The following is a 23,836-nucleotide window of genomic DNA, read 5'->3' as shown; positions in this document are numbered from 1 at the left end:
TATTACATATTGGATTTTTGTAACACCCTAAATCTCATTTTGAGAATATAGTAAAAAAAATCTCTTTAGAACTCCCATAACATTTGAAGTCTCATCTCCCTACTTAAAAACATTTCCTTAAGTGGATAAAATAATAAATAGAACCATATTTGGCACTCATGTTGGAGTTTTAATTGTATGAGCATTTAATAATAAAAAAAATAAATATAATAATGGAATTGAGAATTTAAAGCTAACCTAAAAATGTGCACTTTAGAAAATTGGAAATAATATGTAAAGCAAGAGAGGAAACACGATGCAAAATAGAATAAATCGAGGAATAAAGAAAATGTATCCATACTATATTAAGAGGAATTGTGCATATAAATGTGAAGACAAATTTTCCATGAACTTTGAATTTCAATAGGAATTGGAAATTGAAAACCAAATTCAAATTAGTAAAGGGAAATTCAAATAGAATAAAAGAAAAGGAATTATAACCTACCTGGGCCGCAGACTATTGATTTTGGCCCATCATCCCTTCACTCCCGCGCAGCCCATCTCCTTTCCTTTCCCTTTTCTTTATTCCTGGCGCTTACGGGTGGACCCGGTCTGTCAGCCGTGTGGCGTGTGCTCGCGCTCCCTTCTGTCACCGCCACGCGGGCCCGCTCGTCAGCAAGCCCCTTCCACGCGCGCAGACTCATGTTTCTCTGTTTGTGAGCCCCCTTTGTCAGGAGCATCTTCCCTACCGTAACAGACGCAGCGATTTCTCTGCGGTCCGTTTCGCCGGGATCTTCCGCAGCTTTCGGATCTCGCTGTTGCTCCGCTCGGACTTCCTTGCTCCCTATAAGACCCGCCCGACCGCCGTCGTGAATCGCGTCACAAATCGAGAAAAGGAGAAGGAGAGTTCGTCGTCATCGGGTACGACTGTGGGAGCCGTGGTCGCCGTCTCTCGCGTGTGCCGTCGTTGAACCTTCGATGACTGCTCTGTGAGGTTCGATGGGATTCAACGAAGATGTACAGGGGCTTACCAGGGCCGGGCGTCAAGCACGGCGTGGCCAATTGCTCACCGGAGCTCGGCGGACAGCTCTGGACTGCATCCTGCCGTGGGCGGGTGCCTTCGCGACCTACTACCCCGGTATAATCCCACCCCTAGCTTTGCCTCCCTCTGCTCCTCGTGATGCCCTAAACCGCATAAGAAATAGCTCGTGGGGACTTCGATTTGGGGCTCGCCGGCCATGGGCGCCGCCGTAGGGGTCTGCGTCTCCGTCCTCTGCCAGGTGTAGAAGACGAAGCTTTCGCGACCGTCGGATCGGGCGCGGGCGGGTAGGATTAAAACGTGGGATACCCCTTCGCGCTTTAGATCTAGACCGTAGGATGGAGATCGTAAAGTTCAGATTAGATCGTATCTATTTAAATCCGTGCCATTGATTCCTAATCCAGCGCTCGATATCGTGTACCGATTCGTAAACCTCAGCGATCTAATCCGGGCCCCTGATTTCCGATCGGACGGCCGAAAATCCTAGATACCCCCTTCGCGGTGCCATTTTGCTAAAGAGCCCCTCCACTTGCTAGAATTAGAACCCGCCGTCCACCCTAGGGCTAGGATGAGTCTGTGGACTACTTCTGATTTTGCCCCTATGCTTTCCTGTATTTGAGGCGCAGTCCAGGAATTAAATAAAACAGGAAAAATAGATTTAGAAATTGAATTTTGAGTATAAAAACAGTTGTAAAACTTGTATAATTCATATTTTATTCATGTTAACTCCAAATTAGTACATTCAAATTTCTATAATTCTATAATGTTATTGTTTATCGCCTAGTGCCTCTATTTTGACATAAAAGCCACTTTAAAATTTATATCCTAATTAATCTTGTATCAAACACATAAAACCCTAGTAAATTCATAACTTCTCCGTTCTAACTCCGATTTGATCTGTTCAAGTTGCGTTAGTCTCATAGCAATGTGTAGATTATTATCACGCAGTTTATTCTCATGTTGGGTATAATGTTAATTTTGCCTATACCATGTTTGTCTGTATTGATACGTTTAGCAGTGAGGACACGTGTCATCTGAAGAGCAAGTTGGTACCTGGAATCTCAAGTGCCAGGCAAGTTGTGCCCTTGATCACTTCTTTTTACCCAGCCATGTTCTGATTAATCATAATGATCTGCATAGGTTAATTTTGATGGGACCCAATAGGTTACCCTAGTTTGATTATCTTTATACCTTGTTACCACTGAACTTTTTGGGTAGTACTTGCTAGTGCTTTATGTGGTTTTGGGTATGAAGATACATTACTCATGATTATATTTTTGTTACCCGTTGTTATTTATCGTTCATGATAAGATCATTATGTTAATTGGAACATGGAGCGACCACCCGGGAAAACAGTGCTACCACAAGGGTTTAATGGGACGCCCTTGGCTGATTAATTAGGAAAGCTAGTGGAAGACTACCTTACCCGAAAGGGGCAAGGGCAGTAGGGGAGTGGTCAGTGTAGGGAGGCCCTCGGGAGGATTTTGCTGCGATGGCGGTCCTGCAAGGGATTCCTGCATTGGAGCTTCCTATAAACTGTAGCGGGTTTTCTGAAGCTAGTGGAACTTTGTAAAGGCCTCGTAGTGTTACCCTGCCTCGCCTCCTCGGTAGAGGTGTATGGGAAGTCGCGATCCCTTGGCAGATGGGTAACATGACTTGTGGGTAAAGATGCGCAACCTCTGCAGAGTGTAAAACTGGTATATCAGCCGTGCTCACGGTCATGAGCAGCTCGGACCCTCACATGATTAAATTATGGAATTAAACTCAATTTGTCATATGCATTGCATCGCAGGTGATGTTGTACAGGTGATGTTGTTACTTTTGTTCTACTATTTAATTGGGTTGGTATTTACTTATACTTAGTAATTGCTAATAAAATTTTGACCAACTTTAAAAGCAATGCTCAGCTCTAACCATCCTCTTTGGTAAGCCTTACACTTCACGTGAGCTCCCACCTTTGGCGAGTTCATGCACATTATTCCCCACAACTTGTTGAGCGATGAACGTATGTGAGCTCACTCTTGCTGTCTCACACCCCCCCCCCCACAGGTCAAGAGCAGGTACCACAGGATGAGGCGCATGGAGGATGCTGTGACGAGTTCGTGAGAGGTCTAGGTCGTCGTCTCCCAGTCAACTTTGGGTTGCTGGATCGTTTCCTCATATGATGTAATTATTTAATTATTTTGTATAGAACTCCTGTTATATAGTAAAGATGTGACATTCGATCCTGTGCCACTATGCATCATATGTGTGAGACTTGGTCCCAGCACACCTGGTGTTTATGTTCGCGCCCGGGCTTTGGACCCCTAAAATCCGGGTGTGACAGAAGTGGTATCAGAGGAATGTTGACTGTAGGACGAAACCTAGATAGAACTGGACAACCATTATCTACTTACCTTTACTTTCTTTACTACTCTGATTCTTTCTAAACTTTTCTTAATCTTTCTCATCTATTTCCGCTTTACTCTGATTATTCTTACCTTTTCTTTCTAAAGACAAATGTGGATTTCACACTTTGAAATCCGGTGCCTAAAGTGACTTTTAGGATAGGAGACCTACTCTTAGGAACAAAAAAAACAAATTTTTTTTTATTTATATGCTTGAGTGCTTGTTCTTATGATACTTGTTTGATTTGGATCTTTGATTGAGTGTGATTAGTTGTGGAGTAATATCCACAATTACATCTGCACATACATATAGGCATAAATATAAAAAAAATAAAATTCAAGATAAAAACAACCTAGAATATATCAAACCTAATGTATTCATCTTATCTTAAAAGATTCTCTCTTATCCTAACAGATACATCTTATCCTGATATACCTATCTAATCTAAACTAGTCTTGTCACATTCAGTCTAATCTAGATCCCATCTAAATTAATGTAATCTAATGTGATCTAAACTAATATGGTTAATATGATCTAATCTAATATGATCCAGTCTAAAGTGAGTTACTAACAGGTTAGTTAATCTGGTGATATGGGTTAGACGCTGCTTCAACAAACATAACCTAACCTAAATTAATGTCATAGACCAACTTGTCTGTAAACAACAATATAACCTACATCACAGGCTGCCTAGTCCATTTGTTCCAAAAGCAAAATACAACTCTGTTCAAACCTACCTACCTCGTGTACCCCGACTATCCTAACCATATGTCCTTAACTCGGATGGCACCTCCAAGAAGAAAGACCAAAGAAGACCAACCACGTCAAAGAAGGATAAGCATCAACCCAAGCCTTCAAAGATCAAGCCAAATCATCAGATGAATCAAGATCCGCAATCTGGGATGAAGTCTTTCTTTACCCTACTCTTTCTTACCCACAACTATTCACACCTCTAGGACATCTTTTATCCTACATAATGGGGTGGCCATACATATGCCTTCCTAATCACCTGATAATTTGATATAGTCTGGAAAAAAAATCTTTGGCACTAGAACTAATTAGAAACTGAAATCTAGACTACAAGCTAAACTTGTTGTATCCTCTTTCTTACAAATCTCGAGGACGAGATTTCTTTTAAGGGGGGTAGGATTTGTAACACCCTAAATCTCATTTTGAGAATATAGTAAAAAAATCTCTTTAGAACTCCCATAACATTTGAAGTCTCATCTCCCTACTTAAAAACATTTCCTTAAGTGAATAAAATAATAAATAGAACCATATTTGGCACTCATGTTGGAGTTTTAATTGTATGAGCATTTAATAATAAAAAAAATAAATATAATAATGGAATTGAGAATTTAAAGCTAACCTAAAAATGTGCACTTTAGAAAATTGGAAATAATATGTAAAGCAAGAGAGGAAACACGATGCAAAATAGAATAAATCGAGGAATAAAGAAAATGTATCCATACTATATTAAGAGGAATTGTGCATATAAATGTGAAGACAAATTTTCCATGAACTTTGAATTTCAATAGGAATTGGAAATTGAAAACCAAATTCAAATTAGTAAAGGGAAATTCAAATAGAATAAAAGAAAAGGAATTATAACCTACCTGGGCCGCAGACTATTGATTTTGGCCCATCATCCCTTCACTCCCGCGCAGCCCATCTCCTTTCCTTTCCCTTTTCTTTATTCCTGGCGCTTACGGGTGGACCCGGTCTGTCAGCCGTGTGGCGTGTGCTCGCGCTCCCTTCTGTCACCGCCACGCGGGCCCGCTCGTCAGCAAGCCCCTTCCACGCGCGCAGACTCATGTTTCTCTGTTTGTGAGCCCCCTTTGTCAGGAGCATCTTCCCTACCGTAACAGACGCAGCGATTTCTCTGCGGTCCGTTTCGCCGGGATCTTCCGCAGCTTTCGGATCTCGCTGTTGCTCCGCTCGGACTTCCTTGCTCCCTATAAGACCCGCCCGACCGCCGTCGTGAATCGCGTCACAAATCGAGAAAAGGAGAAGGAGAGTTCGTCGTCATCGGGTACGACTGTGGGAGCCGTGGTCGCCGTCTCTCGCGTGTGCCGTCGTTGAACCTTCGATGACTGCTCTGTGAGGTTCGATGGGATTCAACGAAGATGTACAGGGGCTTACCAGGGCCGGGCGTCAAGCACGGCGTGGCCAATTGCTCACCGGAGCTCGGCGGACAGCTCTGGACTGCATCCTACCGTGGGCGGGTGCCTTCGCGACCTACTACCCCGGTATAATCCCACCCCTAGCTTTGCCTCCCTCTGCTCCTCGTGATGCCCTAAACCGCATAAGAAATAGCTCGTGGGGACTTCGATTTGGGGCTCGCCGGCCATGGGCGCCGCCGTAGGGGTCTGCGTCTCCGTCCTCTGCCAGGTGTAGAAGACGAAGCTTTCGCGACCGTCGGATCGGGTGCGGGCGGGTAGGATTAAAACGTGGGATACCCCTTCGCGCTTTAGATCTAGACCGTAGGATGGAGATCGTAAAGTTCAGATTAGATCGTATCTATTTAAATCCGTGCCATTGATTCCTAATCCAGCGCTCGATATCGTGTACCGATTCGTAAACCTCAGCGATCTAATCCGGGCCCCTGATTTCCGATCGGACGGCCGAAAATCCTAGATACCCCCTTCGCGGTGCCATTTTGCTAAAGAGCCCCTCCACTTGCTAGAATTAGAACCCGCCGTCCACCCTAGGGCTAGGATGAGTCTGTGGACTACTTCTGATTTTGCCCCTATGCTTTCCTGTATTTGAGGCGCAGTCCAGGAATTAAATAAAACAGGAAAAATAGATTTAGAAAAGGAATTTTGAGTATAAAAACAATTGTAAAACTTGTATAATTCATATTTTATTCATGTTAACTCCAAATTAGTACATTCAAATTTCTATAATTCTATAATGTTATTGTTTATCGCCTAGTGCCTCTGTTTTGACATAAAAGCCACTTTAAAATTTATATCCTAATTAATCTTGTATCAAACACATAAAACCCTAGTAAATTCATAACTTCTCCGTTCTAACTCCGATTTGATCCGTTCAAGTTGCGTTAGTCTCATAGCAATGTGTAGATTATTATCACGCAGTTTATTCTCATGTTGGGTATAATGTTAATTTTGCCTATACCATGTTTGTCTGTATTGATACGTTTAGCAGTGAGGACACGTGTCATCTGAAGAGCAAGTTGGTACCTGGAATCTCAAGTGCCAGGCAAGTTGTGCCCTTGATCACTTCTTTTTACCCAGCCATGTTCTGATTAATCATAATGATCTGCATAGGTTAATTTTGATGGGACCCAATAGGTTACCCTAGTTTGATTATCTTTATACCTTGTTACCACTGAACTTTTTGGGTAGTACTTGCTAGTGCTTTATGTGGTTTTGGGTATGAAGATACATTACTCATGATTATATTTTTGTTACCCGTTGTTATTTATCGTTCATGATAAGATCATTATGTTAATTGGAACATGGAGCGACCACCCGGGAAAACAGTGCTACCACAAGGGTTTAATGGGACGCCCTTGGCTGATTAATTAGGAAAGCTAGTGGAAGACTACCTTACCCGAAAGGGGCAAGGGCAGTAGGGGAGTGGTCAGTGTAGGGAGGCCCTCGGGAGGATTTTGCTGCGATGGCGGTCCTGCAAGGGATTCCTGCATTGGAGCTTCCTATAAACTGTAGCGGGTTTTCTGAAGCTAGTGGAACTTTGTAAAGGCCTCGTAGTGTTACCCTGCCTCGCCTCCTCGGTAGAGGTGTATGGGAAGTCGCGATCCCTTGGCAGATGGGTAACATGACTTGTGGGTAAAGATGCGCAACCTCTGCAGAGTGTAAAACTGGTATATCAGTCGTGCTCACGGTCATGAGCAGCTCGGACCCTCACATGATTAAATTATGGAATTAAACTCAATTTGTCATATGCATTGCATCGCAGGTGATGTTGTACAGGTGATGTTGTTACTTTTGTTCTACTATTTAATTGGGTTGGTATTTACTTATACTTAGTAATTGCTAATAAAATTTTGACCAACTTTAAAAGCAATGCTCAGCTCTAACCATCCTCTTTGGTAAGCCTTACACTTCACGTGAGCTCCCACCTTTGGCGAGTTCATGCACATTATTCCCCACAACTTGTTGAGCGATGAACGTATGTGAGCTCACTCTTGCTGTCTCACACCCCCCCCCCCCACAGGTCAAGAGCAGGTACCACAGAATGAGGCGCATGGAGGATGCTGTGACGAGTTCGTGAGAGGTCTAGGCCGTCGTCTCCCAGTCAACTTTGGGTTGCTGGATCGTTTCCTCATATGATGTAATTATTTAATTATTTTGTATAGAACTCATGTTATATAGTAAAGATGTGACATTCGATCCTGTGCCACTATGCACCATATGTGTGAGACTTGGTCCCAGCACACCTGGTGTTTATGTTCGCGCCCGGGCTTTGGACCCCTAAAATCCGGGTGTGACAATTTTATTGGCCATTTTTATGATCATAGCCTCAACTGAAACAAGTTTCTCAAAGTTAAAGTTATTAAAAAAAAGTTAGAGGTCAACTATGTTGCAAGAAAGATTAAATGGCTTAGCTACGTGTTCTATCGAGAAGGATACGTCGAAAAATGTTGATATGAACATTGTCCTCAGATTTTGCTTAAAAAGGTTTTCGACGAAGTTATTTATTTTAAGAGATATTAGAGCTATATGTGATCTAAAATTATAATTTAGAATACTCTAAATTTTGTTCTCACTTATATTTGTAATAATTCACCATTATTTTATGGTTCTTATTTTCTCTATATTTTACTATAATTATTATTACGATTAAAAAATAAGAGGCTCAAACATCTGCATTGGCTAGGGCCCTCCAAAACCGAGAGCCGGCCCTGGTGGCCGGGCGGGGTATCCAGCTCAGTGGCAGGCGGTTCAGTCGCGACGGGTCAACACGGCGAGACGGTGCTCCTCTTCGTGGCGGCTCACCACATCGCGGCGGCGCCCGGTGGCGTGCCATCGCTGAACGCAGAGTATGAATCAGGATCTGATGTCTCCATGGATGGCCTACGGGATGGTCCTGTTGGAGATGTTTACTGGAAGAAGGCCAACTGGCAGCTTCATCGACGCTGTGGCAAATCTTATCGGCTTTGTGAAGATGGCTTATTCTGATCATCTACTTGAGATACTTGATACGCTGTTTAGATGAACTAAGCTAGCAATCAGGTGGCTACAAGTTTGCTAATTTCCATTGTGAAGCTCCGATTTATGGAAGGTCTTTTGTTGGTTATTGGTAAATCAAGTATATATTTTTTTTGAAGCAAAATCAAGTATATATATTGAAGCTGTAAATAAAAACAGCTACATACATCATTCAAGGGTACAAGAGACTTTTCTAAACAAAATCTCATTTTAGTGAAATTGAAGTTGGTCTGCAAACCAAACAGTTTTATAAACTGTGCAACTTCGAAGCAGAGCTGCTTAACTCTAAAAGTTTATGAAACTAAGCTAGTTTGTATGGAGCTGAGCAGTGCCAAACACTGAAACACCCCCTCATCTTAAACACTGAAACACCCCCTTATCTTCAACAGACCAACCACTGCCGCTGTAATAAACTACTACACGGTTACACGGTTCTCAAGGTCTGCACGTTTTGGAATTGGATGGCTATAGTATTGCATTCAAGTTCAGAAGTTTCAACTTCCTTCCAGACAAAAAAAGTCCATGCTTGCAGCGTCTGATACAAGTAAAAGATTTCCCTGCAGTCCAAAACTAACAGGTTTCTCAACCAGTAAAACAAGAATATTGTTCCGTTCCATTCTGCGTTACGCTACAACAGAACCCTAGCATGATGAAGTTATGAAAACACAGAACCAGGATTATTCTAACAACACTATGGAAATAATAGCCGTCTAGAGAAAGCACCATGGCTTCAAAGCCCAAGTTGGATCACTGCCTCACTGCCAACTCCAGAATCTACCAGCTCCATAGCTTCTAGAGCTGTTTTGTTGCATGTCTTCAAACTGGATGCTGACTAGTGATTTCCTTGTAGCAATATCCAAGGGCAATGGTGAAATCCCAGCAGCTTATCTTGGCGTGTATGACATTGGGGTGATAAGCATTTCTTGTGAGACATGAGATTTTCCAACTCTCTGGTTCCTCCAGCAGGATTTGATCCGATGTATCCGAAGAATGCCTATTCAGTGGATGGAAAACAAGGGATCAAACTCGTAAAAATTGCACACTGAATAACATCATAACATGATAGAAGATATAAATGTCTGCTTTTAGATGAGGTGACAAAAGGGAAGATAACTGGACCATTAGCCATCCTCTGTGGGCCTGAGTATAGTGGATGCAAGAACATCGCATCAACTAGCTAAAGGTAGTTAATGCATGGGCATCCAAACAAGCCCAGTATAGTGGATGCCATTGTTTAAAAGGCGTCGCCTGGCGTCCAGCCAGGCGACAAATTTGGCTAGGCGTCCGCGCCGCCCAGGTAACATCGAGTATGGCATCCGCCTAGGCGCGGTAGGCGTCTCGGCGACGCCTTTCTCCCTCTGGGCGACGCCTTAGCCTAGGGTTTGCATTGGGCTAGGGTTTGCACTGGGCTTTAGGCGCGTTTTGGGCTTCCCTGTGCGCGCGCGGCAAATCCTCTTTCATGTGCGCCGCAAATTTCTTTGCGCACGCTCTCTGTCCTGCGTGCGGCTGCCCTGCGCGCGGCAAATCTCTCTGCTCCCTGCGCGCGCTCTCCCTCTCCCTGCGCGCGCTCGCGGCTGCTCCCTGCTCTGGGCGCGCGACTGCTGGTGTGCTGGCTGCTGCTCGTTGGTAGGTCTCCTCCCCATCCCCGCTTCCTCCTCCCCTGCGCGCGCTCTCCCTGCGCGCGGCGGCTGCTGCTTGCTCCCTGCGTGCGGCTCCCTTTGCTCCCTGCACACGGCTGCTGCTGGGCGCGGCTGCGGCTCCCTGCGTGCGGTTCCCTGCTCCCTGCGCGCGGCTGCTGCTCCCTGGCCGCGCCCGCTCGCGGCTGCTGTGCTAGCTGCTGGTAAGTCCTACTCCCCTCCTCATAATGATGTTTCTCATCCCCTCCTCCCCTGCTTCCCCTGTTTTCAGACTGTGCAGCGAGTAGGTTTCTGTCAAGTGTCAAGACTGCAGCGACTAGTGACAAGCCGACAACATAATGTCTTCTCGAAATGAAGCTCCATCTTCTGTGGCTGGTGAGTATGACTGTAGAAAGGAAGAATGGACTGAATCACCACACACCCATTGAGGGTGGGGAGCCTGTCATATATAGCCAATAGGCATGCATGGAAAGTACATGTATGGAAGGCTATTCCCTGTACAAGGAAACAGACCTAGGCTATAGATAGAAAGTAATCCTAGGCTATACAAGGCAGCTAGCCAATCTAGGGGATTACAATCAATCGCAATCAGGCTCTGATTGATCCTGATATATACATATCCTAATACCCGCCCGCAGTCTGAGCGGGAGAATCACGGACGCAAAGACTGGTCCGAAAATCGGTGAAGAGCTGTACGGGCAGACCCTTGGTCATGATGTCGGCAAACTGGTGCGTAGACGGAACATGAAGAACTCGGAACTGCCCCAGAGCTACCTTCTCACGGACGAAGTGGATGTCGATCTCGATGTGCTTCGTGCAGCGGTGATGGACTGGGTTGGCTGCCATGTACACAGCGCTCACATTGTCACAGTAGACCACGGTCGCGTGCGGGATGGAGATGTGCAGCTCATGTAGTAGCTGACGCAGCCAGCAGCACTCGGCAACAGCATGGGCCACAGCACGGTACTCTGCTTCGGCGCTGGAGCGAGAAACAGTCGTCTGACGCTTGGACGACCATGACACCAGATTGTCGCCGAGGTAGACGCAGAAGCCGGAGGTGGAGCGACGCGTGTCGGGGCAGCCGGCCCAGTCGGCATCGGAGTAGGCTGTGAGCTGATCAACGGCGCCGGGTCCCAAGTGCAGACCTGCCGACAGGGAGCCCTTGACATAGCGCAGGATGCGCTTGATTAGCGCAAGGTGTGGCTCGCGAGGGTCGTGCATAAAGAGGCAGACTTGCTGGACAGCATAGGCCAGGTCCGGCCTTGTCAGGGTGAGGTACTGGAGAGCACCAGCGAGGCTCCGATACTCCGAGGGGTTGGCGACTGGAGCGCCCTCGGAGGCAGACAGCTTGGTCCGGGCATCCACTGGAGTAGCTGTCGGGTGGCATTCAGACATGCCAGCGCGCTGGAGGAGATCAACGGCGTACTGCCGCTGAGAGAGGAACAGTCCACTGCTGTCTCGTGTCACCGAGATGCCGAGGAAATGGTGGAGATCCCCGAGGTCCGTCATGGCAAACTCCGACGATAGGCGGGAGGTGACGTGCTGGAGAAGAGCTGGTGATGATGCGGTGATGATGATGTCGTCGACGTAGAGGAGGAGATAGGCCATGGCGTCTCCCGTCTTGTAGATGAACAGGGAGGCATCCGTTTTGGAGGTGGTGAAGCCAATGCTTCGGATGAAGCTGGAGAAGCGCTGATTCCAGGCTCGCGGTGCCTGCTTAAGCCCATACAAGGACTTCTGCAACAGGCAGACAGAGTTAGGTGCAGCGGGGTCGACGAATCCTTTCGGCTGCTCGCAGTAAACAGTCTCCTCGAGGTTGCCGTGGAGGAAGGCATTCTTCACGTCGAGCTGCCGGATGGGCCAGTCTCGGGACGCAGCAATGCTGAGGACGGTGCGGATCGTGGCCGGCTTGACGACTGGGCTGAATGTTTCGTCGTAGTCGACGCCTTCCTCCTGGGAAAAGCCACGAACGACCCAGCGTGCCTTGTGCCGGGCGAGGGAGCCGTCGGAGTGGAGCTTGTGTTTGAACAGCCACTTTCCAGTGACAATGTTCGCACCAGGCGGCCGAGGTACAAGGCGCCAAGTGCCGTTGTCAATCAACGCCTTGTACTCGTCCGCCATCGCAGCACGCCAATTTGGATCGGCCAGGGCACTGCGATAGTTCGCCGGAATTGGCGAGGCGACGGAGGCGGAGAAGCCGAAGCGCTGGACAGTGCGGAGGGAGCCAGTCTGTGAGCGTGTCACAGGCCGGTTTGCTGCAGTAGATAGGAGCCGAGCCGCTGGAGCCGCTGGGGGCGAAGCTGGTGCAGCCGCTGTTGGCGCTGGAGGTGCAGCAGGCACAGGAGCCACCTCCTCGGTGACCGGTGCTGCTGGGGGCTGGGCGCGGCGAGTGTAGGTGCTGCCGAAGCGTTGGCCACCAGGCGGAGGAGCCGCCGACTGCCCCACTTGGGGCCCTCGAGCGCCCAGCTGTGGCCCGCCCGCAGGATGAACCCGGGGGCCGAGCTGAAGGATGGCCGGGTCTAGGAGCACCTGGAGATCATCCTCGCTGCTGGCAGCGAGCGATGGAGGAGTGCTTGCTGGTGCCGGCAAGGAGGTGAGGTCCTGCATCAGAAAATCAAGTGACGACGGCATGGAGCCCGCCGATGGTGCAGCCGAGAATGGGAACACAGACTCATCAAAAATGACATGGCGCGAGGTAATGATGCGGCGAGTGGACATGCCAAGACAGCGATAGCCCTTGTGGGAAGATGGGTATCCGAGGAAGACACAAGGAGTGGATCGAGGGGCGAGTTTGTGGGGGGAGGTGGCAGTAAGGTTCGGATAGCAGAGACATCCGAAGATGCGAAGGGAGGCGTAATCTGGGAGTGTGCCGTGAAGTATGTGGTGAGGTATTTGGTTTTGTATGGAGGAGGGGCGCCTATTGAGGAGGTAAGTTGCTGTTGCGAGGGCCTCAGCCCAGTATGGAGGTGGCATGAACGCATGGAGCAGCATGGTGCGGATGGTGTTGTTGGTAGTGCGGAGCATGCGTTCGGCCTTGCCGTTTTGTGGTGAGGTATAGGGGCAGGAAAGGCGGAGAGTAATGCCATGACTAGTGAGGAAGGAGGTGGTGGCATGGTTGACAAACTCGGTCCCATTATCAGCTTGGAAGGATTTAGGTGTGGTACCAAACTGGGTCTGAGCGTATGCAATGAAGTCAATCATGTGGCGGTGCACCTCAGATTTGTGACGAAGTGGGAAGGACCAGCTGTAATGGGAATAATCATCGAGTATAATAAGGTAATATTTGAACCCAGAATTGCTTAGTACGGGAGATGTCCAGACGTCGCAGTGAAGTAAATCAAACGGAGCATGAGTTACAGATGTTGAATGACTAAATGGGAGGCGCACATGCTTGCCTAGTTGACAGGCATGGCAGAGGCATGGCGAGTTTTTATTGTAGGAAATGACCGACATGCTGCGAAGTTTGGCGAGGCTGGAAGGACCGGGGTGGCCGAGGCGATGATGCCACAATGACGACGTGGTGGCGAGGCTGCAGGAGGGAGCTGTGGTGGAGGGGTAGGTGTAGAGGTCGCCACCACTATTGCAGCGAAGAGTCACGCGCCCCGTCCGGTTGTCCTTGACAGAAAAACCGGAAGCGTCAAATTCAATTGAACAAGAGTTGTCACGGGTGAATTGACGAACAGAAAGGAGATTGCGCACAAGTGCAGGTGCAACCAGAACATTGTTAAGACGGTAGGTAGAGGTGGGGGAGGAGAGTGTGGATGTGCCACGGCAGGTGATAGGTATGGTGGTGCCATTTCCAACTGTGATGCCGAATGGGGGAGGGGGGAGACGGGACAGGAGTATACCAGCCGAAGACGACATGTGAGTTGTGGCGCCGGTGTCAAGGACCCAAGGAGAGGACCCCTGGAGGGACATCTGGTTCAGTGCGGCTATGAGGCCAGCCTGATCCCAGCCGCCCTGCTCTGCCATTGGTGGAGCAGGGTTGTCGGAGTACTGGACAGGGGCCAGCGCAGTGTGCGCCTGGGCCTGAGTGAAGGGGCCGAGGATGCCAGGACTGCGCCAGGCTGGGGTCGGCACCGGCGGGCGCCAGGGCTGCTGATGCACCCCGGCGGTCCAGGGGGGGTAGCAGTACCAGGGGGCGGCAGGAAACCTGGGACCGCCGCCGGAGTGGGATCCGCCCTTGCCTTTCTTCTTCCAGCGACCGCCGCCACCACCTGGGTTGCCGCCGCTGTTGGAGCGACTGCCGTGACCGCCCGGTCTGCTGGCTGTGGAACCGCTGCCGTTGGTGGTGGGGGCGGTGCGGCAGCCGGTGCCGCATGATGCGTGGAACGCCGTCTGGTCCGCAACCGTGCCTTCGTTGGCGAGGCGGAGTTCCTTTAGCACGAGCTTCTCGCGAGTGGTGGCGAAGTCCGGCAGCGGGTGTGAGTCGGCGATGTTGTCGGCGGTGCTGGCGAAGCGTGGGTTGAGGCCACGGAGGAGGTTGAGGACGAGCTCCGCGTCAGTGATGGTGCGGCCGACATCGCGGAGCGCGTCGGCGGTGGCCTTCATGCGCTGAGCGTAGTCGTTGATGGAGGAGTCGCCCTGAGTCATCGAGTGAAACTCGTGGCTCAGAAAAATGGCGCGTGGAGCCTTGTTGGCCTCGAAGAGGCGCTTTATGGCGACCCAGAGTTCGCGCGCGGTCTGGTTTGGAGCCGCGGCGAGGCCGATGACGTCGGGACCAGCCGAGCCGAGAAGCCAGCTGCGAACGCAGGCATCGGCGATGCCCCAAGAAGGATCTGTGGGACGGGCTTCCTGCAGTCCGTCAATATGCGAGAGGAGAGCGAATTTGCCACAGAGAGAGGTGAAGAATGGTTCCCACTGGTTGAAGTTGGGTTTTGCCAGCTCAAGAGTCACTGGGATATGATTCTTGACATTGATCGTCGCATAGGGGGCGACAAATACAGCGGGGGCAGGATTGGTGGCTGCGTCGGTCATGGCGACCTAGGAGGGAGAAGAGGCGGCGCAGCAGGGAGGTGGTGGCGCTGCGGCACAGCAGGGTGGGGATGGTGCGGCAGCAGGGAGGGAAGCGCAGGATCTAGAGAGCTGATACCATGTAGAAAGGAAGAATGGACTGAATCACCACACACCCATTGAGGGTGGGGAGCCTGTCATATATAGCCAATAGGCATGCATGGAAAGTACATGTATGGAAGGCTATTCCCTGTACAAGGAAACAGACCTAGGCTATAGATAGAAAGTAATCCTAGGCTATACAAGGCAGCTAGCCAATCTAGGGGATTACAATCAATCGCAATCAGGCTCTGATTGATCCTGATATATACATATCCTAATAATGACCCGAAGAGCGATCCTGCCCGGAAGCCACGGAAGTCTACTGATCCAGGGTGGAAGTATAGATTTTGGCCAGATCTTCAAAATAAAGATAAGGTGGAATGCACCCTATGTGGTCAGGTTGTTAGTGGAGGGATAAAGAGGTTAAAGCAACATTTGGCAGGGGCATATGGAGATGCAAAGTTATGTCCCAAGGCTAGCAATGGAATAAGGAAGGAGATGACAAGTTATTTGGAGGCAAACAATAGAAAAAGACCAATGTTTCTAGATGAAGATGATGAAGATGATGAAGTGGTGGAGGTGGCAGCAGCAGATGGGGCGAATGATACATCTGTTGTGGAGTCTCAAGCATCCAAGGTACAGCCTAGTTCTGGTACAGCAGCCAAAAAAAGACAATCGACCTTGCAATTTAAGGCAAACAGTAAAGCACAGCCAAAGACAGCCAAGTCCGTAGCTGAGATGTTGCGGAGAACACCAGAGGAGGTGGTGGATGAGAGACTTTCAGGCTCTTATCAGCCCACAATCTTGTCCAGGTGGTGGATGAGAGACTTTTGTAACCAATATTTCAGAATTAAATGACCAGGTGTTTTCTCTTTTCTTATTTTGTAGATCCATACAGAGAAAAGAAACCGATTGTTGCATAAGAGGTTGAATTCTATTGTCTTCATTTCCTACAACAGAAAGATGAAAGTTAGGTTCCAAAAACTACGCCGGAAGAAGTGGAAAAACTTTGATCCATTGGTTCATGAGGACTTCAACTGGGACAATGAGTGGGCTGATTCTTTGCATGTAGTCCCTGAAGGTGGGCGTGGGTGTAAGTGTGACCTTACATGGGACCTTGTGGATAATGCCATTGGAGCATCACAAGCACTTCATGGCCGAAACTTACCAAGAAGAGCCCATAATGTGTATTCAAGAAGAAATTCTGTTGCTGCACAAAATATGTCAGAGGCTGAAGAGGAAGATGAAGATGAAGAAGATGTTCCACATGATGATGCGGAAATCACAGATTGTGAAGATGAATCTAATGGTGGCAATGATGGTGAAGAAGGGGAGGCACCCAATATCCCAGGAGAGTTTGATGATGATTTTTGAGCGACGGGAAAATAGCTATTGCTAGATTGCATTAGCATATTTGCTGCATTACTAACTGCAGCTAGTTACTATTAATTATGTCATTACAAACTATCTATGTGGCTATTTCAGATTTGGTATTGTGCTGTTTTAAATTTTGTGACTTGCTATTGTTCCTTTAGAAACTACTTTGTGGATATTTCAGATCCACTATTGTGCTATTGTGAATTTGTGATGATTTCTAGTTTATGAGTTGTAACAGCTGTTTGGTTGCTTGGTATTTGGCTACTAAGGCGTCGCCTAGGCGGTCAGGCGGTGGCTGGGCGCCTAGTTCCGCCTAGCCGCCTTTTAAACCATGGTGGATGCAAGAACTAGCTAAAGGTAGGATGCTTTTTTTTGATTTATTTAGTTTATGAGGGACTGGGTGCTTTATAGCAGCATTCCTTGCCAATAAAGATCAACCAAGTGCTACTAATGTGACAGCGACAGCCTCTAATTGTCATCTCAGTTCAGTGGCAGGTTAAGCCTTGGGCACGCACGACTCCCTGGCCTTAGCTAAAATAGAAAAAAGAAAACCTTTACATAAAACCTCCATGTAACCTGAAATCTCATGGTGCATGAACATCAATCTCAATACTAGTATTCTGTTTCGTCATGTACTAGTTTTCCAAGAAAAAGTTTTGTCGTGCCATGAGAGAGCACTACAAACCTATGAATATGAATTGAATTTCCATTAATTTCTACTATTAAAGGTTACTCAATAGCTGGGAAAAAAGCACAAAGAAACTAAACAGTGTCCCTGTTTCCTGCATTGAAGTACGTGATTAAGATATATATGTGCTAGGTGCAATGCATCAAAGTACTGAATTCTTACCTCACGATGATAACTAGGGTGTATCTGTAGCTCAAGCCTCTGGGATATTTGGCTCACCAAGGTTCACAAAAGACTCTGCACGCATCATGCGTAGAGTGACAGTATGCCAAGAGACAAGATGGTCCATAAAGTTTGTGACATATGTTAGCTTATCATCCTGAAAAGTTGACAAACAAAGAACCATAGAAGTTTTCTGCTAAGCTATAACTAACTTGTCAAAATTCAAAATTAAGTGTTAAGGACCAAAAAAGAGAACTGGAGCACACACCTTGTAGTCTAAGTAGTAAGCGTGCTGGAGATAAAAGGAGAAGAGTCAATATTTGGCACGAAATAAAATCTAAAAACTCATAGTCCATGTCCTTACCTCCCACAAGTCTAGGCTGATGATTGGCTGCAATTAGAGAATATGGGATGTCATTGCAAAGTTTGTACTCTAAACATTTTAGAAAACACAAAAAGAGGAAAAAGGGAGTCTAGTAAACATACAATGTCACCAAAAGCAAGTGGGGAGATAGCATTTCGTGTATGAACAACCGAAAGCTTTCTCTCATTTCTCTTCACTGCAACAAATATTCAATGGAATATAAACTGAACTTATAAACTTGCTTTAGAAAGAGCAATTCAGGAAATCAGTAGCTTGAATCAGTGGTGCCTGTACTTCAGAAAAAATAGAAAGAAACTCACAGACAAGCCAAACCCAACCAGACCCTAACAGCTGTAAGGCTGAGCGGATAAACTCTTCCCTAAAATTAGTAAACGAGCCAAAATCCTTTTCAATCTGCTGCAGCACACCTCCCTCAGGTAAGCCACCACCTTCTGGTTGCATTGATTCCCAGAAGAAGTGATGGTTCCAGACCTGCATGTCAGAAGACAGAAGCTTGGAACTCCAAAAACCATCCTACTATTGGCGAAAGCACAAATTGCATTATTTTTCTTTTTGAAAGAAAACAAATGACAGGCAGAAGATGGTCAGTGCAAGCAAAATATAATGAACGGGGTATCATAAACGAGTTACCTGTGCTGCGTTGTTATACTCTGGTAATGGATTGCCATTGTTATAAGCTTCTTTTATCAGATCCTCCAGAGTGTATCCATACAGAGGGCTGGTAGCCAACTGCTTATTCAAGCCATCCACGTAATCTTGATGGTGCTTACCCCAGTGAAGTTCAACTGTCCTCTTGCTCATATAAGGTTCCAGAGCATCCTGAACGCCGTACCACAAAACAAAGGTACACAAAGTTTAAATCAGGGCATTCCTTTAATGGCAGCACGCAAATCTTTGTGACTGGAGTCAACAGGCTTACAGACCAGTTTATATGGTGGGGTTGTGAGACCGTAATAGGACACAACTTTTGAAAATCTTCGAGATAGGCCACCCTGCCTCTGTATTTTCTGCAATAAACATCAGGCACAAACAGCATATAATCTCAAAACATATGTCTGCACAGCAATTTCATTGATTTCACTGCTTTAAGGTTTGTGAAAAGTCAGCAAAAGCTCAAACAAACTGGGCCTTAAACCAGCAATATCAATTCAAGGCCAAGCATGCTCATTGAATAATGAAAAGTGCAATTTAGCCTCGTAAAAAGCTAAGGTCATCTGAGCAAATTAGGACATGTTTGGATGAGCTCAATTCTAATTGATCAATAAAAATACAATTCAATGGAATTCCTTAGGACTAGTTACTAGTTGGGCTAAAAATTAGCTAAGGTTGTCTAGCTAGTTGGCTAACAGCTAGTTAAAAACTTGACTAAAAAAACTCACCTATTAGCCCTTCTGTTTAGATGCGCTAAAGTTAATTTATATCCAGTTAACAATTTTATCAAACACGCCCTTAGGCAGTCTCTTAAGAAGGAAAAGTCATCTAACTTGGCAGTCAAAATGACGTTAGTTTCCAAGTGACATAAGTGAGAGACTGAGAGTTCCTAAGCATGTGAAACACACGTCGAACATGCGGATCCTTATGCTAGAGCATTAGATTAGGTAGGCAGCCCGGCAAGCCTCCGGAACACCACAGCTAACGGCAGAATCATCCCACACCACTCACTCTGCCCAGTCGCCGCGAAGCGCCATGGCGGGCAGCGTACTGGGTTCAGGGTGGGGGCACAGGGGCAGCGACCACAGTAGGAGTGGCTCCGCCTCTCGCAAAATCAAAACGAACAGGAATGCAGCGAGAAGGGGGTAGAAAAAGAAGGGGGGGGGGGGGGGTAGTAGAGGGTCCCACGGGGCTCACCGAGCGCAGTTTCCGCTGCTGAAGCTTCACACCCGCCGGCGGCGAGGGGTGGAGGCGGAGGTGGAGAGCGGAAGCCGCCATTTTTCCTGCGCCGCGCTATCCAAATTCCCACCCCGCGGAAGCCGAAACCGGAATTTCACCGCAAGTTTGCAGATCAGCCCAAAACACTTTCACAAAGACCCCTGTTGGATCGCGATTACTAATCTGGATCCTGTGTTTTTCAAAAAGACACCTAACTTGGATTGCGACTAGTATTAATCATTGTCCACATATTTTTATAAAAAAATCCCTAATTTGGATCTCGAGCATAAATCGCGACTCGATAGTTTTGCATATTACCCCTAATTAGATTTGTTCGATGCAGTTTTCGTAGATTAGCCCCCGTGTAGGGAAAAGTCGCCATAGTTTGATTGTAGTCGACCACACTAACCAAAGGAGACTTGGAGGAACCATTACTAGAACTTTGTGTTCGAAGTAGCTTGTCTATCATTACCAATAGAGAGTGGTCACTATATCTTCTTCTTCATCACTGTCACATGAATACAAATCATTTGTTCAATCAATATCAGTAAGCCAAACACTAACAATGTAGTATTTATCAACCTTTTCTTTCTCGTGGAATTGCCTCTTCTTGCTATCTATTTTCTTGAAGGCTTTATTGGTTTTCTTCTCATAGTCACTCAAGTCATCTTTCTTGTCTTTGAACTTATTTTTCTTCGGATTAAAACATTGGTAAGCAAAATGATCAAGTTTATCATAATTGTAGCAATCCATCTTTAATGTGGGGTTTCTCTTGCTACTAGTAAAGAATTTATTATTTCTTGAATCAAATTTGATATCTTATTTGTTAGATTCTTTTAATATCTATGTTTTATTCTTCACCAACTATTTGTACTAGACAAATCTCGCGCTTTTCCAATGGCTAGTTCCAAAAACTAGTTGTTACTGTAACAGTATTTGGTGTTCACATCAATGCCACACCGAACACGTTGAGTGAATGCAACGCTCGAGTGCACGGTTGTAGACCTCTTTGAGAACCATATTTGGTGGCACATCGGACATGTTCGGTAAGTATTCGGTCTCTCATACATAGTTTACAACATCTCTAAGTATCTTGTCTGATAACTCTTTGAGAACCATATTTGAGAACCATATTTGATGTCCACCAGACATGTTCGGTGCCACTGCAACACCGCCAACTCACTTGTTATGTTCACTTTTTGAGTTGGGATTGGTTTCAAACTTCTCGTAGACTCCCATGGGTTTACCTAGCACTAGTTTTCACAAGTGTGCATCACCACTTCTAACTAGACTTGCCTAGGCCAAGCTATCTGTTATATGCCCCCCTTTATAGTACACCAAAGGAAAAAAATGAGGTCCTAACACTATTCTAAGGGCATTTTTGTTTAAGCTTTTTTCTAACGAGCTTTTTTTAGAATCTGGTTGTGGGGAGAATCTAAGTATCGTGGGGATTATATGCGGAGGAAAATGAAGGGGGTCCATAGGGTTTAGGATCTAGGAAGTGGTTGATTGCTCTAATCGCGACGATTATGTGTTCACGTTGATTTTGGATGGTTTTTACCAAAGCGATTCCCATAGAAGCGGGCAAAAAAGTTGAGCATTTGGCAATCGTAGTACCTTCTAGTGGCCAGAATCAGCAAAAAACTGAAATAACAGGCCCTAAGTGTCTAACAACTACATTGATACTTGGAACTAGTTGGTCATTAACCTTCTCGTTTGTCCTTTGGAAACCAAAAATTGATTTCTATCAATAGAGGCACAAAATACCACATAAGCCCAATCCTTCTCCATTATCACGGCCTAACCCACTTTTTTTGCAAAACACATGTTAGTCATAATAATCCTATGTTTTCATTAATCACCAAACTCAAGTAGGGTCTCAGATGCTTTCACCATTCTCAGATGTGTTATTAGATCCTCCATAGTTAGTCATAACTCCTCCGATTGGTTAGCCAAAGTATGAGACAACATATAAAAGCAGGGGCGGATATTGGGCCTGGGCCACCTGGGTCGTGGCCCGGGTCGTAGCCCAAAAAAATTTTATATATATAGTAGAGATTTTGGCCCAAAAAAACCCTAACAGGTTGTTTTCTGTGTCCCTGTGCCAAAGCCAGCCGCCAACCGCGAGATCGACGAGAGCACGGCTAGCAGAGAGAGGCGCAGCCGCGCAGAGGCGGTACTGCGGCATAGCACGCGAGCTCTGAGCAACAGGGAGCAGCACACCACTGCAGAGGCCAGAGGGCGCAGCCGCGCAGGGGCTAGGCCGCCAGGTCGTAGTCGCGTGCCCGCGTTACCCGCCATTTGCGTCTGCTAGCCGCGTAGGCCGAGCAGCAGACTAGCAGAGCGCCTCTGCTAGCCGTCAGGGACCAGGCCAGCATGCTGCGTGGCTGCGTGGCTGCGTGCCTTCTCTGCATCTATGAGACTCTGCTAGTCTACCTCTCTGCGCCGCTGCGCGCTAGGCAGCCAGGCAGTTGCTGACCGGTACGTTCTCTTGCGTCTCTTTTTCTCATATTTTTTTAACTAGTAAATAACAAGCTAAATACTAGATTGTTAAATGTTTCTCAAAATTCAGAATCAAAAATGAAGAGGACAAAAACATTGAGATCGTTTTATTGTCCGGCTCCTACACCTTTGAGAGTCCACATGCTTTTTACATACATTGCTTTGCACACCAATTGCAATTAGTGGTTGTTTCAGTTGCTAAGCCCCTGTTTGTTTCAGCTTTTTGGAGCTTCTGGCCACCAAAAGCTGCTGCGGACTGCCAAACGCTTAGCTTTTCAGTCAGCTTATATAAAATTTGTTTGGGTAAAAACCATTTAAAATCAACATAAACATATAATCGGTTGAGTCGTTGCAATAGTAGGAATCCATCACTTTCTAGATCCTGAGTCTTATGGACACCTTTATCTTCCTCCGCACGTAATCCTAATGATACTCAGATTCTCTATACAGCCAAATTCTCCGCACAGCTAGATTTTCAGAAAAGCTGGTCAGAAAAAAGTTGAACCAAACAAGCCCTAAGTGTTGCGTTTCTGTATTTGATTTCTTCCAAACGTGCAACTTGATTGTGAATAGTGTTAATGCTTCTTGTAAGAGAAGGGATCAATTGGCTCAACAACACCATGACAAACTTGTGAACATGTTGGAAAGGGGGGAAATTTTTTCAGGTAGAGGGAAAATCAAGAAACCAACCTAGCACGACCTGGGGATACTCGATGGGGTTCACATCATAAAACTTTATGTCGTATTGTTCTCATGTGGGATGCTATTCTAGAGGTATTAGAGATTGTGGCTGATGATGGCTCTAATGGGGATAAGAAATATATGGCTTCTAGTTTGTTGAAACAAATGGAGAGCTTTGAATTTGTGCTTATTATGCATCTCATGATGAGGTTATTAGGCAAGACTAATGATTTGTCACAATGTTTGCAAAGAAAAGATCAGAATATTGTCCTTGCTATTGGATTGATTGGAGCCACATTGCGGAATATTAGTTAAGTACGTGATAGTGGATGGGAAGAATTGTTTGAGGAGGTAAAGACCTTTTGTAACCAACATAACATTATTGTACCAAAGATGGATGATACAATTACTGTCCGAGGTCGCTCAAGGGGGCGTGGAGGTCAATTAGTGACTTACTATCATCATTTCAAAATGAGATATTTATTGTTGTGTATGATCAAGTTATTGTGGAATTAAACAATCGTTTCACTGAAAGATCTACTCAATTATTGAGATGCATTTCGTGTCTAGATCCAAGAAATTCATTTGTCAGCTATGACAAAGCTCAGCTGATAGAATTGGCTAAGATTTATTCTGCAGCCTTCTCTCAATATGACCTCTTGATCCTTAGAGACTAACTCGATATATTTATTGTTGATGTGAGGGGTAATTCTGATTTTGCAAATTGTGAAGACCTTGGTAATCTGGCTATTAAGATGGTGCAAACCGAGAGACACCTAGTTTTTGCATTGGTTTATCGTCTCATTGAATTAGCCTTAATTTTGCCTGTTGCAACTGCCACGGTTGAAAGAGCCTTCTCAGCTATGAAAATCATCAAGA

The 23,836-nt window shown here is 46.4% G+C and overlaps 1 protein-coding gene across 1 annotated transcript; it reads right to left on the bottom strand.

Moving 5' to 3' along the window:
* Window positions 1–9,138: 9,138 nt before the first annotated feature.
* LOC541646 (chloroplastic iron-superoxide dismutase) lies at window positions 9,139–19,849 on the bottom strand. Its single transcript, NM_001111401.2, has 9 exons — window positions 19,754–19,849; window positions 18,829–18,912; window positions 18,536–18,724; window positions 18,205–18,376; window positions 18,007–18,080; window positions 17,885–17,911; window positions 17,789–17,812; window positions 17,521–17,677; window positions 9,139–9,595 (listed from the first exon to the last, which is right to left on the bottom strand). Exons 1-8 carry the CDS (start codon window positions 19,832–19,834, stop codon window positions 17,552–17,554), a joined length of 777 nt encoding a protein of 258 aa, NP_001104871.2. The 5' UTR covers window positions 19,835–19,849; the 3' UTR covers window positions 9,139–9,595; window positions 17,521–17,551.
* Between the last annotated feature and the right edge of the window lie 3,987 nt (window positions 19,850–23,836).

This window comes from Zea mays, chromosome 6 (genome assembly GCF_902167145.1).
Source record: "Zea mays cultivar B73 chromosome 6, Zm-B73-REFERENCE-NAM-5.0, whole genome shotgun sequence".
Lineage (NCBI taxonomy): Eukaryota > Viridiplantae > Streptophyta > Magnoliopsida > Poales > Poaceae > Zea > Zea mays.
This window is presented reverse-complemented; position numbering and strand designations above follow the sequence as displayed.

Excerpts from the sequence above, each read along its gene's own strand:
- LOC541646 (NM_001111401.2), bottom strand. The coding sequence starts at position 19,834 with ATGGCGGCTTCCGCTCTCCACCTCCGCCTCCACCCCTCGCCGCCGGCG. Across the intron at positions 18,377-18,535 it reads AGTATAACAACGCAGCACAG|GTCTGGAACCATCACTTCTT; the intron begins GTAACTCGTTTA and ends TCTGACATGCAG. Across the intron at positions 17,813-17,884 it reads TCAGCCTAGACTTGTGGGAG|CACGCTTACTACTTAGACTA; the intron begins GTAAGGACATGG and ends TTTTATCTCCAG.